Genomic DNA, 15,483 nt, shown 5'->3' on the forward strand with positions numbered 1-15,483 from the left:
GGATTTTTAAAGAAAAAGATGGCAAGTTAAGCACAAAAATATTGTCAATAAATGTTTAAAACTTTTATGAGGTCTATTACTATTTGTAAGAATAAATTATCTACCTTTTTCATATTTATTCTTTTTCCAGTTCTATAATCCCCTTGGAGCTTGCTGGCCAATGTGGGCTCCATTACAAGGCGCAATTGCTCAGCCAACTCAATGGACAATTTTGTTGTGCCAAGTTCCAATCTACTCCAGAGAGCAGTAGCACTATCTTTCACATGATCAGGTACATCACAAGGTTCTTGGCCTTTACCCAAGTCTTTGTCGTGCAGAGAAAGATGGCTTAGATCTGTGCTCTCTCTTATGAATGAACTCCTGAAAGAAACCAAATCTTCCAAACGATTTTCAAGATCAATATTTATACTAGCAAGAGGACGCGCTGATCCATCATCCCGCAATGTTTCCATGACTGACGGATTCACTTGCTCCCTTTTTTCATTTATGGTGATTGACGATGAATTACTTACAGAAATCATTTCTGATTTTTCCTTTTCAAACTGTAACTTCAAATCTTCTCCAGCAGGACGTTCTTTATCAAGCTGATCCCCATCAAAGTTTCTATCAACTTGGTCCAGTGTTGCAGGCCCCAAAGCCTGAGCTGTTCCCTTTTCAAATTCAGAAACATAGCCATACTCATCAGCATTGTCATCTTCCATCTCACCGTGTTTCTCACTGTTATCTTCCTGAAGATCACCAGATACATTAATTCTTTCTTTCTGATAATCAAGTGCATCACCTCTACTCCGATGAGGATTAGTATGTTTCTCTTGAATAAACGAACGCTCACTCTGGGGATTATCACGAGATTTAGGTTGATTTTCACCAAATCCCCCACCATTTGACGAGTCAGACATCTTAAAATCCATCTCAGACATACTACTCGAAGGCACACCTCCCAACAGAGTAGAGTCAAAGTCATTATGACTATTAGACAAATTTGACTCTGCCGCAAAATTTTCAGAACCAGATGTCTGCCAGTCAACTTTGGACTGTGATGCTAATTCAGCAGGGGAAACTTGCTCGTTAATCGACCCCGAAGGTTTAGATGCATCATTTTTTGGTTCTGTTAAATGCATGTCTGCATTCTGTTGACCTTGACCATCCATTTCGGAGTTCACATCAACTTCAGTATGAGCCTCTTCCATAACTTCATCAGGGGTGCAAGTCTCTTCATCCTGCTTCTCTTCCTTTCCATTCTCAGCTATCTTATCTCGCTCATCAGGTTCTACATCTTCCATGAGATCTGCATCTTCATTTAAATCCAAATCCATGTCAGAGGTTTGATCCAACTCCTCAGGCTTCAACCCAGTAGGATCTGAATATGCTGCTTCTTTGTCCATTGTCACTTCATCTTCTTTCTCTCCATCGCCTACATCATCTGGAATTACACTTTCATCATCCTGAGCACCACCTTCGTCACAATTACCATCCCCAGGCTCATTGGCTGTAGAGTCATCCTTGGCTCGTAACTCTTGGTTGCCTTCATCTTTATCCTTAACCGAAGGTCCAGATTCATACTTTTCTCTTGTATCATTGGGAGTTTCATCTTCATTCTTATCACAAACTTTCTCACCCACTGCTTCACTGTCTGGTCCGGTGGGTCCCATTTCAGACTCAAGCTCCCCATCCTCATCATCAATATCATCATCTTCTCCAGAGTCTTCACTAAGGCTCAATGCATCAGCTTGAAAATCCTCCTCCATCTCAATTCCTGTATTATTGCTACTTGGCACTTTATCGTCTTGCTTTTCGTTTTGCTGCAGTATTGAGCAAGTACATTATATAAAAATCAGAAATCTGAGAAGAATCTTACCAAATCAGCAAAATCTGAGAAGAAGCTAACCTGTTCCCGTGTTCCCAGCAACTGATCTTCATCAGCAATCTGATCACTGACATCCTTTAATCCGACACCCTCTCCCATGCCTGTACCACTTGAATCTCCAGTGGTATCATGGGTTCCATCTTCCTCCTGGTCTTCAGGAGATATTCCAAAACCTTTTGAAAATAAAGAAGCTAAAATATTTGCAATAACATGAGTTGTTACTGATACCTGCAAAGTGACATACAACTAAATCATCCAACTTAATATAAAAAATGATATTAAATAAAAGATGTCAATTGATATACAGTACATCATAGAAAAAATAAGCTTATACACAAAATGTGGAGAGTATTAAGCTTACTGATCTGTGCATGGCTAAGAAATTTTTCATGAGTTCATCACCGAAGTTTAGTAATTGATCCATGAACATATGTAGACTTTTAAAATGGTCTCCGACAAAAGAATAACTGCTGATTTTATCATCACAACAATTCACTAACATCTCCTATAGAGCAAAGGTATCGTCAATTAGTTATACAGCAACAAAAAGTACTAAGAAAGCATGCAAAGAAACAAAACTTACCCCAAAAGAAACAACTTTGAAAAGATTCTCACATAATGTGTCCAAGCTAAGATTTGTAACAAATGACTCAAATATTGATTCCCATGAAACAATTTTTTCCATGGACTCGTCAGCCATAGGAATATTGCTTGGCAAACATAAACTCTGCAATACAGATGCAAGATGCTGATATGTAGACATAAGGGCTTCATTGAACCTGGCATTACGCTCCACAGAGTTTCTTTCACAAAATATATCTCCAGATAGATCTACTTCATCGAAGTTTCCATGTTTTACTGTCGTAAACTCATCCTCGATTAATTTTGCCTGAAGAAAAAATCTTTTTAAACCCCAATTTCCTATTTTAAAATACTAGGTTTTACAAGGATAAGTCAAAATACAAAGTACCTTGTTAGTTATTTCTAGGAAATGTTGAATCAGAACTTCTCTAACTGTGCTCCTATCCAAATCTTGCTCCTGTAGTTCAAGAAAATGATCCTTAAAATCCCTAATGGTCTTGAAGTTTTCAGAAACCAGCTGCTCCATTTCTAGAGTAACAATGCAACGATTAGAGGAAGAAGTCATTGCAGTCACAGCTTTGGTCCTCCCAATTAGGTAAAAATCCAATGATTCCTGTCATGTTTTCATGAATCAGAAGAGAGTACGTACTACTGAAAATTTAAAGAAATTTACAACCAAAAACCAATATATGCACCTTCGATTTACAGAACAACGGTAAAAATTCTTCAATGAAAGCAATCATCCGACTGACTAAAGGTCTGGCTCTATTGCAAGTGTTTAAATGGCTGCTTTCTAATATTCTCAGTAAAAGCAATTCTTCTTGTGATGTAGCATACAGAGTATCAAACAATTGCTGCACGATCATGAAAAATGAATTCATACAAAAACTTAAAACACTACCAAAAACAGATCTCCAAATAAAATTTTAATAACAATGCTTACTTTCTGTTGCCACATGCACTTAGAAGTAGCATACTGTTTTGGAATAATAGAACAGATAAAATTTATTTTGTTATCGGTGGAGGAGGAAAATGAAAACAATTTCCCCAGAGTAGAAACACGTTCTCTAAAGCATTTCAATTGCGTGTCAAATGCACTGGCAGCAGTTATTTGCTTCTGTTGTATCTGAATGAGTTGATTGAGGAAAGAACTAGAACTGTCAACCTACAGAAACCAAAGCAATTATATGATTCAGAAGTCAAAGAAACACGTGGGCAAGTCTGATAGTAGCTTCCTATCACTGAAACGATAACAAAAGCAATGCAGCAAAGATGAAAAATTCATATATTAAATATGACTACCAATAATTTGAACAAGTCATTTCACCTGCTCAAGAGTAATATCTTTGTGCGGATTGAGGCATATCTGCTGCATAAGCAGCACAGACACAACACTCCTGTAGTAATAATCAATGGCAGTTTTCCACTCAATAAGCAAACTTTCTTCTGCACTACTCTTATTTTCAACTTCAGGAGTTCCTGGGGTTACACACTGTAATCTACTATTTGTTAGCAGTAAATTCGATATGTTCCCAGAAAGTTGAAGGAACCACCAAGTCTTATGCTGGCCCTGTATATTTGTTCAAATGAAAGAAAGGCAAGAAATGAAAAAGGGATTTTATTAGATATTTTTATTAAGTAATCTGGAGATTCATGAACATAAACAGCCAAGTTTCATACTGCTGTATAAGCTGACTTGTGTCGAGACAATCCATTGCTTTCTAAAAGCTTAAGAAGCTCAGACAAAGCTCTTCTCTTCCCTTGACCCTTTTTCTCTTCCTTCCAAAGATTACCATAGTCAACTGCTGTGATATATATTTTTTCAATCATATGCCACACAGTTTTCCATCCCTTCATGTAAAGTGCACGCTGGGTATCACCACATGGTCTAAGTATGCTTTGAATTTCTGCACAGATTACTAAGTTTCAATATTTCTGGAACAAGAAAACAACGAGACAAAAAAAACAAGGAACATAAAAAGGACAAGGACAAGAAAACAAGGGCAGCAGGAGGAGCGTTCAACACCTTTCTGATGTAAGGGAATAATATCCAATACTGATGTTTTCTTAAGTAACAAGTTCTGCAAAGCACTGTCTAATCCCTTGTCAAAGTTGTCAAACCACATGAACCTACATCAAGAAAAACACTGTTAAAACAACTCAAATTGAAAACTATTAAGTAATACTGTATACTCCGTCGAATATAACCTGTTTTCACTGAACAATGTCAAATCAAAAGAACCATCAACCAAACCCTTGCTCGTAACATCATAATTGAGCTTATGATTATGAATAGATTGTGCTTTTGGTCCTCTTTGTGCAGATTCCTGGTTAAGGAAAATAGACATGGGTTCTTGCAAGATGTCCTTCACCAACAAGAAAAGAGAGCAAAATATGAATATCATACTTCAAGAAGCATTTACAAATTTTAGTGAATAAAAAGAGAACAAATCAAGGTGCTGGATAGCAAGGCAAGAAAACTAAAAGTTCGCCCAAATGGAAGACAGGGAAGAAAAAAATTGCAATGAGGAAAATCAATTGTAAGTGCCTACCCCCGTTAGATTCATAAATCTTCTACAACTTTATATTCATAATAAATTTGTAGATGTTGGAAGATTAACCAAAGGCCCAAATAAATAATTTGTTTTAATTTGGTTTCAAATAGTACAACATTGTATTAACATAAGATCATTACAGCAAGGAAACTACATAAAAGAAACAATAGGAGAAAAGGTTAATGATTATAACTCGAAAGTGTCCTTTCATGCCCCTGTATATACCCCTGCAGAGTCAATATACTCAAACCCATAACCCATCACAAAGGACATTATGTACAGTTCCTGAACCACATAGCCTTACTATTTTTCAAAGATAATGATGCATGTACCAAGCAAGGGCAAAGTAGTTGGAAATAAATATCTACAGTTGACATCCAACAATGACAGTACATATTATAAGAATATACCAGTACATCCTGAGGTCAATCAGTGATCAGCAAGAACATTTAATCCATCCAATTACAATAACAAAATTTACTAAAATGCTCAACTACAACTGAGAGGAAATCAAAGCCCTAGAAAGAAGCCAATAAATTTTGTGCAGCAATTATGAATGTTGAAATACGCTAACTTGATTATTTTTTTGGTGGCAATAATTCATGAATAAAATTAACACAAGATGAATTATTGAAAAACGGGAAACAAAATTTGCTTTTGCATAATCAAATAGACAGCCTGAAACTTACAGTATATTTTTGTACAAGCTTTCTAAGCTTCTGCCGACTCTTTTTCATGCTTTCCATTGCTAAATAACTCTTGCCATGCTCCCACCGACATAGTTTCACTAGTTTACTTAGTTCTATACCAATCTCTTTCCTACTAGCATCAATGTACTTCAATACTCTGCAGCCAGTTGCATAATTCACCAATAGACATTAAGGCAGGGGAAAAAAAGACAATAAATTGAAGAAACAATAAGTAAAAGCAACTTACATTGGTAAGAACTGCACATAAAATCCAAAAATATTGTACAAGAATGTTGACTGTTCCAACTGACAAGAACTGCAGTGTTTAATAATGAGGAACAGACTTCAGACTTAATATTAAAATAAACTGGCATATATTCTACATTTAATGCTATAGATTCACATCAAGATATGATGTGTCAAAAGAAAAAAAAAACACTGTATTTTCTACTAGCTTACGTGACCTTTTTTTTTCTGTTTATTTTTCAAGAAAACATAACTTCAAGAGAAACAAATTATACCTGGAATTAATTTTCAAACATGCACTGATATGATTTTGACCAAGGAATGCAAAGAGAAGCTGAAGACGTTTCTTGAATTCCCCAATACTGGACGTATGTATGAAGTCCTCAAGGCTGCAAAATACAAAAGCAAAAATAAAACAAACTCCACAAAAGAATGTCAAAAAATCTAAATGATGAAACTGCAAACGAACTGAATTTAATCTAGTAACGTGCCTTTGGATAATGGATATATCAATAGAGCTGGGTAGAAGCACAGAGTACAGAGGAAGCCACAACTGCAACAAAATCAAGAAACAAATAAGTGATAGTCTTATATTGAACAAAAAGTATTAAGATAAAAAAAAAGCCTATTTCCCAAATATATACAAGTGACCAACATCCCATAAACAAAATTAAAAGGATGCGAGAAGTAGATCCTTTGCTTTTATTAAAAGAGTTACTGAAAAGAGATAAGACAATCAAGAGCATAATGATGGACTTTGAGTCAATGTAATCAAGAAGATGTGTTGCGCATGGAGTGGCAAACCCTAAAAACACTGTAGCAGCATAGCAGATAGTTGAATCGCCAAAACACAGAAGGTTTAGATACAAGATAAATAAAATATTAAATTATTTATACATATTTAGACAAATTCACAACTGACAATAAAAAGTAAAAGCCTAAACAAATAATTATGAATCTCAGATTCAGAACAAAGAGAGGGGGAATAAAGACCTCAATGAAGCAAGAAAGATAACAGCATCAAAAGGCCGCGAGCACTCAAACAAGACATGAGAATTTGAGTATTTTCACTCCAATCAGAAACCCAAAAGTGATGTAAATGAGCAGAAATACAAACAGAAACACACAAAAAAGGTTCGATGACACAAGAGTGACAAAAAGGGATTTTTCCTAGAAGAGGAGCAATCACAAAACATGTAATTATCCACAATGGTAGCACAAAATCATCATCATGAGTCCACCAACAGCAAACCACGACATCCTATTGCTAACACCCTGAGGCCATGTTGCACCACTCCACTCCACAGGGGTTCAATGACACAAGAGTGACAAAAAGGAATTTTTCCTAGAAGAGGAGCAATCACAAAAGATATAATTATCCACAATGGTAGCACAAAATCATCATCATGAGTCCACCAACAGCAAAACACAACATCCTATTGCTAACAGCCTGAGACCACGTTGCACCACTCCACTCCACAGGGGTCCTACTGATAACTGCCTGGCTTTAAGAAGGAAAATCAATTTGTGTAAAAGCACATGGCAGGCATTGCCAACTAACATGTAAAGGAAGGGTGATGAAAGAAGCTTTTAGAAACCAAGGCACACACAAAAAACTAAATAGAAGGCCAACAATGAGGTCTTAACAAAGCTCTCCAATCTATGATAGGACATAGAATTGTTCGAAGAGTATTCAAAGAAAACTTCTACAAATAAATGTTTTTAATGAAAATTTCAGGCAACTTTAGTTGATAAAAAAATGTTTTGGTAAAGCAGGAGAAACTCTGTTCAATACTAGAAATGTCATCCTTCTATTAACAGGGACAATGACTCATGGGATTTTATAATTGCTTCAAAGTATGTTCAGAGAGGATTTTGAGTAAAAAAAATCTCAGGAAAAAGAGCCTGTCAAACACAATCAAAATCAAGGAGATGGGAGTGAAGAATGACCAACAAGTCAACAGCACCATATCGTTCCTCTAGTACTTTTGGGTATGCAGGGAAAGTTGAAATTGTTTGGAACATGCAGTTTGTATTTCTCAGTATAATGGTTATCCAATCACAACTCATCATAAATAATAAACTTAATAACTTTTTATAATAATTATTTTGAAACTCAGGTCAGCTATATTGTTTCTTCTACACTTAAATGTAAATAAAAAAATTATCATATTAGATAGACTTAAATATAAGCAAATCTCAATTAATTCAACCATATTTAATGATATTATTTATCATGACAGGTTGGTGTCCCGATTAGACACTCTATCTTTACATGTGTAGACTATCTATTTAGCAAAAAATCCCGTAATTGATTACCACTGCATAAAAGCGCATAGAACCAGCAACCGTCACAACATGGTGAACAAGATTAATATCTGACAGGATAAGTTTGAAAATACTTATGAGAGGACTAAATTTTTTTAATACTAGTACCTTAAAAGCACCCCAAAACTTGTGGATACCATCTCCGACAACTAGATTAAAGATAATTTAAATTCAATAATTATTTTAACTAACAATTTTGATGTTTTCTATGTTGCACAATTAATGCGTTATATATGATATGGAATAAATATAATTTGTTGTTATTTGTGATGCAAATGGATTGAAACAACAGAATAGTTAGGATCTTTAATTGTTCTTTCTATCTTTCTTTAGTGGAAATGGGTATCTTTATATAACAAAAAGCAAGTCACTTACTTTGGCCGCATTATTCTCATACTGATCCATCACCTCATCAAGCAAAGCAGGCCAAGAATCTAGTTCCATCTTTTGCCATGATGACAACAGATCATAAACAGACTTAAGTTGATCTACAATTCATAAAAACAAAAAATAATTAGTAATTTCAAAGAGCATAGTTGCAGCTTTATCGCTTAAAAGAAAATACATACTTGAAAAGGGGAATTTTGAACCATTTTCTTGCATAACTTCAGCTTTGTGCAGTAAAAACTGCAACCCAGAAAAGGCCTACAGAGAAGAGAGTAGTTAAAAAGCATGGATTAAAAATAAAACACTTCTAAGGGAATATAATTAAAAAAAACATATTTCATGTTGGATAAAGATAAATTGGAGCACATTTAAAAATATCAGTAATCATGTTCATTGAAGGAAAATAAAATGATATATACACATGGATAACCATCAAGGACTGATCAAAACTAGGAGTTTAAGTAAACACAAATACACTGTTTGGGTACATGCTCACTACCTTCGCTAAAGGAGTATCTGATGGGAGAGTCAAGAGCATGTCAATTACATCCAAAATTTTTTGAAGATCATTATGAACTTCCCACTCATTTATATGAGGAAGAATCTGCTGTTGGAGAGGTCCAAGTACGTTCAACATGTGTACCATTTCAGGAGCATTTGAATCCTTCACTCCAGAAAGAATGTAAAGAAAACACAATCATGAAAACAGCATGGTAAGAAGGTAAAAGGCTCCAAAAAATCAAAGAGTTAGGCAGGCACCTTGTAAAAATTGTATCTGGTAGCGGATTTGTGAGACAAAAGGTACTTCTTTCTGTAGTCTAAACAGAGATAAAATAAGTGTTCCGGCATGAGTTTAGCATCTAAACTGAGCAAATTTATGGAGTGGACACCTGAGAAAAAAAAAATAAGGAATGGAAAATGTGATGTGATGTTACAAGCAATGAGCAGGTCAAATCCTTACTTCAAAAAAATGTATTGATGATATTACCTTTGATTAAATCAATGCCCAATGAATATGATTCCATAAAGGAATGCAAGCGATCTTCATCAGAAACTTCAAAAATTCCAGGCTGAACCAAAAAAAGTGTTACTACCACAAGGGAATAAAAAAGATGAAAATCCATAACATATCAGCACTAGTAATGGCTGTTAACGACAGTGTTGAATTTCCCTAAAACACGGTGATTAGTGGAAGGACCTACAAACAATACTATCATTAATTACAGAAAATATAACCATTCATGTGCTTTTACCCAACAGCTTAAGCGTTATGGAATAATTGACAATCACATAGTATTAGAGCTCCTACAATTCAAATATGTAGTTTGATGTATATTGCCACCATGCATCAAGCCCCAAAGGGAACTTGCAGGACAGAGCACATTAGATATAAAACTATTAATGTGCTTTCACACAATGGCTTAAGCTTTGTTACTATCACAACTGATTCGTGACAGCATACTCAGTAATCATACACAAACATATGTATGAACAGTAGGGTCAATTAGGGTGATTCAATTCATTGAACCACTACATAAAACTCCGAATCTTACTTGACCAAATATGCACCTAAAAGTACAAAATTAGCATGACCTCTTTTAGCAAGCTACACAATGAAACACATGTTAAGCAACTAGGAAACTTAGCATAAAAAATTTAACTTCAAAACAGAAACTATATTCTAACTTCAATAAATAAAGAAGACCAAGATTAAAGACTCACAGTCTGGATTAGATCACTAGATCCAAATATCTGATTGTGAATGCGAACCACATGACTGAGGACAGACTCTTCCAGCTGCTTCCATTCTTCATCTAATGTGAAACATTCCTCAGAAGATACCATCTGATTGAATAAACATTTAATTTCAGATAACCAACACGTACAGGATTGAATCAACAAAAGAAAAAAATACAACATCCAAAGTTGATATAAGGATTACTTTGTCAGCAGAACTTTCTTCTGAAGAAAATTCCTTCCATTCATAAAATGTTTCTGGTACAAATGAATTTGCAAGTGGAGGTAATTCAACATCAATAACACTCTCAATTTGAAAAGCTCGAGGTCTAAACTTGTACTGTTGAGCGTCAAAATCACTCTTTGATTTTGCATAAGCTTTTGTACTCAACCAAAGTCTGGCAAACTCATCAAATATCTTGTGCAAGAGCTGAAGTAGAAAACATAGAATGTTTTAAGCAAAAATAAATGAATTTGTTAACAGAAAAACCAAAAATGAGGAAACTGACCAGGTAAGACTTATCATCAATTATTTTTGCATTAGCAATACGATGTGCAACTTGAACAAAAATGCTCCAATAGATAGCAGCTCTATATTGCACCACAGATCCCTGTTTGTGAAGATTCAGATACAAACCAACAAATAAAACTAATAAATTTCGAAATCACATAATTCAAAATGTTGTTTGAAAATAAGAATTAGGAACTTAATTCAACAGTATAATACCACCTTATCAGCAGCAACACCACTTGAAAGAGTAACAAGCCTTTCCATCAAATCCATATCCACCAAACAAAAGCCTGTGGCAGACTCTAAACTGTATGCAGGACGCATGTCCAACTCAATGTCATGCTTAACAGAAATGAACTTGCATGAAGCAGCGCGAGGGAAGCGCATAAGTGTGTACATCATTTCCTGTCAATCTCATCATGTTAGTTCCCAAGCAAATTTACAATAAATTCATGCAAAATAAAAACTGAAATAACATACCATAACCACATTGATGTTTTCATTCCCAAGCGTATTCAAACATTTTTTTTCCAGGGTACATGACAGAATCAGTGACAATCCAAATTTCATCTCATACACAGCAACCTGAATTGGTTGAATAATGTCACTATATGCGGCGTACTCATCCATCAATCGATTGATAAAGCACGTAGCTGTTTCCTGCAATACAAAATCAGAAAGAAGAATATTAGAGAAGGGTAATGAGTTCAACAAATGCAGATTCAAAGAAAAGATGGTACAACATTTGCAATGAAAGTATATCTTTAGGCCTGGAAATTTTAACCCACAATGGTACAAATTTTTAATTTATTTGGTTTCTTCTAAATTCATGGATGGTGCCACCCCAAATTTCTCTCTCAACCTAAGCCAATGAAAAAGACATTACTAAGTTTATGAAGAACATATAGTTCTATCAAAGACCTCTTTCTCCTCCATTTCTCATTTGGTAGATTGAAAGAGGATAAGCAATGGTTTGACTCATGTCTCATTGTTGTTAAATTTCCCTAGTAAATCCCCACTCGAACGACCCAACTGTGATTTTAGGGCCAATGCTTTGTCTTGGTGACCGGATCAATTAGTACAGTGTGGAGTAGCCCCTATATCGAAAGTCTTTCTGACAGAAGTTTCAAGCAAGCGTGTCCCATTATGATGAACAACAGTACAAGTAAGGGTCACCACTGAAATACTCATTAATAAAAATGTTTCCACCCTGAGGGGGAAGTGTACCAATGTAGAAGGAACTCATACTTGAGGGGGAGATTGATAGAAATCCAAGTGAGTTTGAGTAATATTGAGTAGAAATAAGAAATGTAAGAAAGAAGACCCAAAAACTCATTGTCATAAGGTTTTGGGTTACAAGTGGTGCCATAATCCCTAATATGCGTTTAACTCATGTCTTATTGTTGTTGAATCTTCCTGGAGAATCTCCCTCGAAAGAACCAACAAGGAAACCACCATTATTAATCCATTCAAGGAAACCACCAGGGTGCAAAAGGTAACATTTATGGTCAATATTGGGACAAGAAATGGTTAAGTCAAAACTTCCATTGTCCAAAGCATTTGCCACCTTAATAATGAGCTGTCCCAAAACCCTAGAATTGTTTCCAAATGATACACTTTTGAAAAAGATAGTCATTGTTGCACCTTTTGTCAATCTCTTGATAAGATTTTAGAGCATAAAAATTCTTCAATATTATGAAAATTGACGTGTCCAGTTATATATGGTAACTTTAGCCTTATTCATAATTGATGTGGGATCTCTAACAATATAAATATATATGTATATTATTACGAAGTGGACTTTAAGTCTAACTCAATCCCATAAAACCGACTCATAGGGATGAGGATTGCACCCACATATATACAATGAATTGTCTTCATCTCTAGTCGATGTGGGATCTCCATCACACCCCCCTCACGCCGAGAGTGATAGATAGAAGCTCGTGCGTGGGATAACATATTATGGGTGGTGGCCTGATAAATCCAACAAATACTCGCTAGGATAGGATCGAAATGGCTCTGATACCATATTACCAAGTGGACTTTAAGTCTAACTCAACCCCATAAAACCGGCTCATAGGGATGAGGATTGCACCCACATATATAAAATGAATTGTCCTCATCTCTAATCGATGTGGGATCTCCATCATATATATATAAAATGCTTATTACGTATAGTTAATTCTATATATTATTCTAAACCATACAAGAGAACATGCATTTATTTTATCATCAGTTAAATTATGCAGAATTTTAACCAGAACAAAAACATTCTAAGCATTGCAACATTTACACCAAGGTTATATAGAGTATATATAGATAATTCATAAATAGATGAATAGTAATACCTGCCAACTGCAAGCATGGTCAACAATTTGTTGTAATTCCTCAGCAGTACCCCTACTCAGCAAAGCTTCCAAACCATCAACGAGTTTAAGAAAGTCATCACATTCATTCATTAACTTCTTGTATTTCCATGGTTCAGCACGAAACACAATCTAAGACCAACACAACCATCATCAATTTTCATCATTCAGTTGAAATTATGAGAGTAGCAAAGAACAGAGAGAGAAAAATGTAAATTACTTTCCAAATTAGCAAAATAGATACAGAAAGAGGGGACTCGGTGTTAATATACAGTAGAAAATGCTAATGAAATACAGATGGTAAGACCAGCACACACTGCAAGGCTTATCAATTCGATGCCATCCAAATTGACTTCGGTAAAGAATATCAATAGAGTTTTGTAGTACCACAACAAGAGTTCAACTAAAATACAAAAAACAAATTGATACGTAAAACTGCCAATAATACTAGTTTGTCCAAAGTAACTACCCTTTTTTCCACAAGAAATTTGACAACAAAAAAGGGTTCCATTAGAGGGAACCGTAATAGAGAATTTCAAATCACCACTTTCTTCCATTGCATCACCCATCACTACAATTTATTTCTTAACAGAGTTAGATGCATAAAATAGTAAGCTTTTTAAAAACTCAATGCAACCTTCAGACGAAAAACAGAAAACTAACAACAACCTTGCAGCTTTCAACACCCAGTCCATATATGGCAATCATGAGAGCCAATAAATACATTAAAAACATACAAAAAATATAACCAACAAGAAACAGAATAAAACATAAGGATGTAGAAACCTTTTTTTCCAGCTTCCGACACTCTGCTTGAAGCTTTTCCATCTTCTGTGTTTTTCTTTTGTCAGCCTCTTCTGTCAAAAACTGTCCCGAAAAATAACCGCACTCCTTCCGTACCTAAATGAATTCAGTAAAAAGAAAATAATCCCACCTTGGTATAAATCATCAGAAGTAATAAAATCATCACTAGTAACAGAAGTAATAAAATATTAGGCAAAAGAAGTGTCAATACACAAGAAAACATAGACTATTTAAAGATCTTCATCAAATACCTGAATTTCAAGTTCAAGTGTAGATATTGTTTCCATGAGCTGAGAGTACTTGGAATAGAACTTCATGGTGGGATCAATTTCATTGCAGCTAAGCAATAGATGAATGCGTAATGCTCCAATGTGCGCCCATGCACAACCAATAGTAAAATTGAAATCTAAGACAGGAAAAAATGAGAAATATAAATATAACAGAGAACATTCTAAACAAGAAGAATAAAGATACATATATAATAGGTATTCAATGCTTCCAGGTCACAGCTATAATAAAGAATTCAATGCAACAGAATACTGCATTAAGATGCTTTTTATAATTTTACTCAACTTTTGTGGCCATATAAAAATCACAGTCAGTATTTATACACGTTTATTAAAGTGGAGAATAATTAGCAAATTTACCAGCAGCATTAGTCTGAAGATACAGCTCTCTAAGCAGTGGAACTATGAACTTCTGCACAGAGTTTTTCAACCTTTGATGTCTTGATGAAGCAACAAGAGAGGTCAGCAAATAGATGCTTTCTTCCTAGATCAGTTAACACGGGAATGAGAATAAGAAAACCATTCAAACAGAGCCCGCAAAACTTAGCAACTGTTAATTGTTGATGAAGAGTCTCTTTCTTAATTCAGCCAAACATTTTGAGAAGTTATTTTACAATTTTACAATCATACACAGAAGGGAGGAAATTTTACAAATAATTATTATGTATTTCTTATTCAACTTATAATTAGTGTTCACAAATTTTTGGAATAGAGGTATATTATACTTACGAGAAGTCTAAAGTATAACAGCTCAGAATAAAATCTAAAAATGGTATTCTAAAGACATACCGTAAGTGTATTCTTCTCAGACGAAGAAAAAGTAGATTCAATTCTAGCAAATTGATCCGCATCAAAAGATTTTTTATGTGCATAAATAATCTGCATTTAAGAATACCATAGGCATGAATCAGTAGAATAATTTAGACTCAAATGACTTTGTGATGAATGAAAACAATAATTTTACCTGCTGGAAAAGAGAGCGAGCAGCAGATAAAAGAAAACTAGGTAGATATGTGCCATGATGAGAACATTGCCACAGATTAAACAAGGTAACTCTACACTTGAGACATTGCACCCAAAATTCCTTTATAGCATGTGTGCTTTGCCTGAAAATATTATCCAAA

At 34.9% G+C, this 15,483-nt stretch overlaps 1 protein-coding gene across 2 annotated transcripts in view; it reads right to left on the reverse strand.

Moving 5' to 3' along the window:
* LOC137819769 (midasin) overlaps positions 1-15,483 on the reverse strand; it is a 38,816-nt gene that overhangs the window by 1,429 nt on the left and 21,904 nt on the right. For both annotated transcript variants that reach the window (XM_068623748.1, XM_068623747.1), the window contains exons 42-72: positions 15,324-15,465; positions 15,149-15,238; positions 14,720-14,843; positions 14,324-14,478; positions 14,055-14,168; positions 13,251-13,400; positions 11,383-11,562; positions 11,122-11,307; positions 10,901-11,002; positions 10,597-10,821; positions 10,377-10,499; positions 9,643-9,724; positions 9,414-9,544; positions 9,154-9,318; positions 8,837-8,912; positions 8,643-8,755; positions 6,431-6,492; positions 6,215-6,328; positions 5,941-6,009; positions 5,694-5,850; positions 4,658-4,815; positions 4,476-4,579; positions 4,130-4,356; positions 3,777-4,019; positions 3,393-3,614; positions 3,145-3,303; positions 2,838-3,062; positions 2,451-2,756; positions 2,229-2,372; positions 1,889-2,095; positions 105-1,802 (exon numbers count right to left, since the gene is read on the reverse strand). In XM_068623748.1, the coding sequence (XP_068479849.1) occupies positions 105-1,802; positions 1,889-2,095; positions 2,229-2,372; positions 2,451-2,756; positions 2,838-3,062; positions 3,145-3,303; positions 3,393-3,614; positions 3,777-4,019; positions 4,130-4,356; positions 4,476-4,579; positions 4,658-4,815; positions 5,694-5,850; positions 5,941-6,009; positions 6,215-6,328; positions 6,431-6,492; positions 8,643-8,755; positions 8,837-8,912; positions 9,154-9,318; positions 9,414-9,544; positions 9,643-9,724; positions 10,377-10,499; positions 10,597-10,821; positions 10,901-11,002; positions 11,122-11,307; positions 11,383-11,562; positions 13,251-13,400; positions 14,055-14,168; positions 14,324-14,478; positions 14,720-14,843; positions 15,149-15,238; positions 15,324-15,465 (6,253 nt within the window). The remainder of the gene's footprint in view (positions 1-104; positions 1,803-1,888; positions 2,096-2,228; positions 2,373-2,450; positions 2,757-2,837; positions 3,063-3,144; positions 3,304-3,392; positions 3,615-3,776; positions 4,020-4,129; positions 4,357-4,475; positions 4,580-4,657; positions 4,816-5,693; positions 5,851-5,940; positions 6,010-6,214; positions 6,329-6,430; positions 6,493-8,642; positions 8,756-8,836; positions 8,913-9,153; positions 9,319-9,413; positions 9,545-9,642; positions 9,725-10,376; positions 10,500-10,596; positions 10,822-10,900; positions 11,003-11,121; positions 11,308-11,382; positions 11,563-13,250; positions 13,401-14,054; positions 14,169-14,323; positions 14,479-14,719; positions 14,844-15,148; positions 15,239-15,323; positions 15,466-15,483) is intronic.

The sequence above is a fragment of the Phaseolus vulgaris genome, chromosome 10 (genome assembly GCF_000499845.2).
Source record: "Phaseolus vulgaris cultivar G19833 chromosome 10, P. vulgaris v2.0, whole genome shotgun sequence".
Taxonomy (NCBI): Eukaryota; Viridiplantae; Streptophyta; class Magnoliopsida; order Fabales; family Fabaceae; genus Phaseolus; species Phaseolus vulgaris.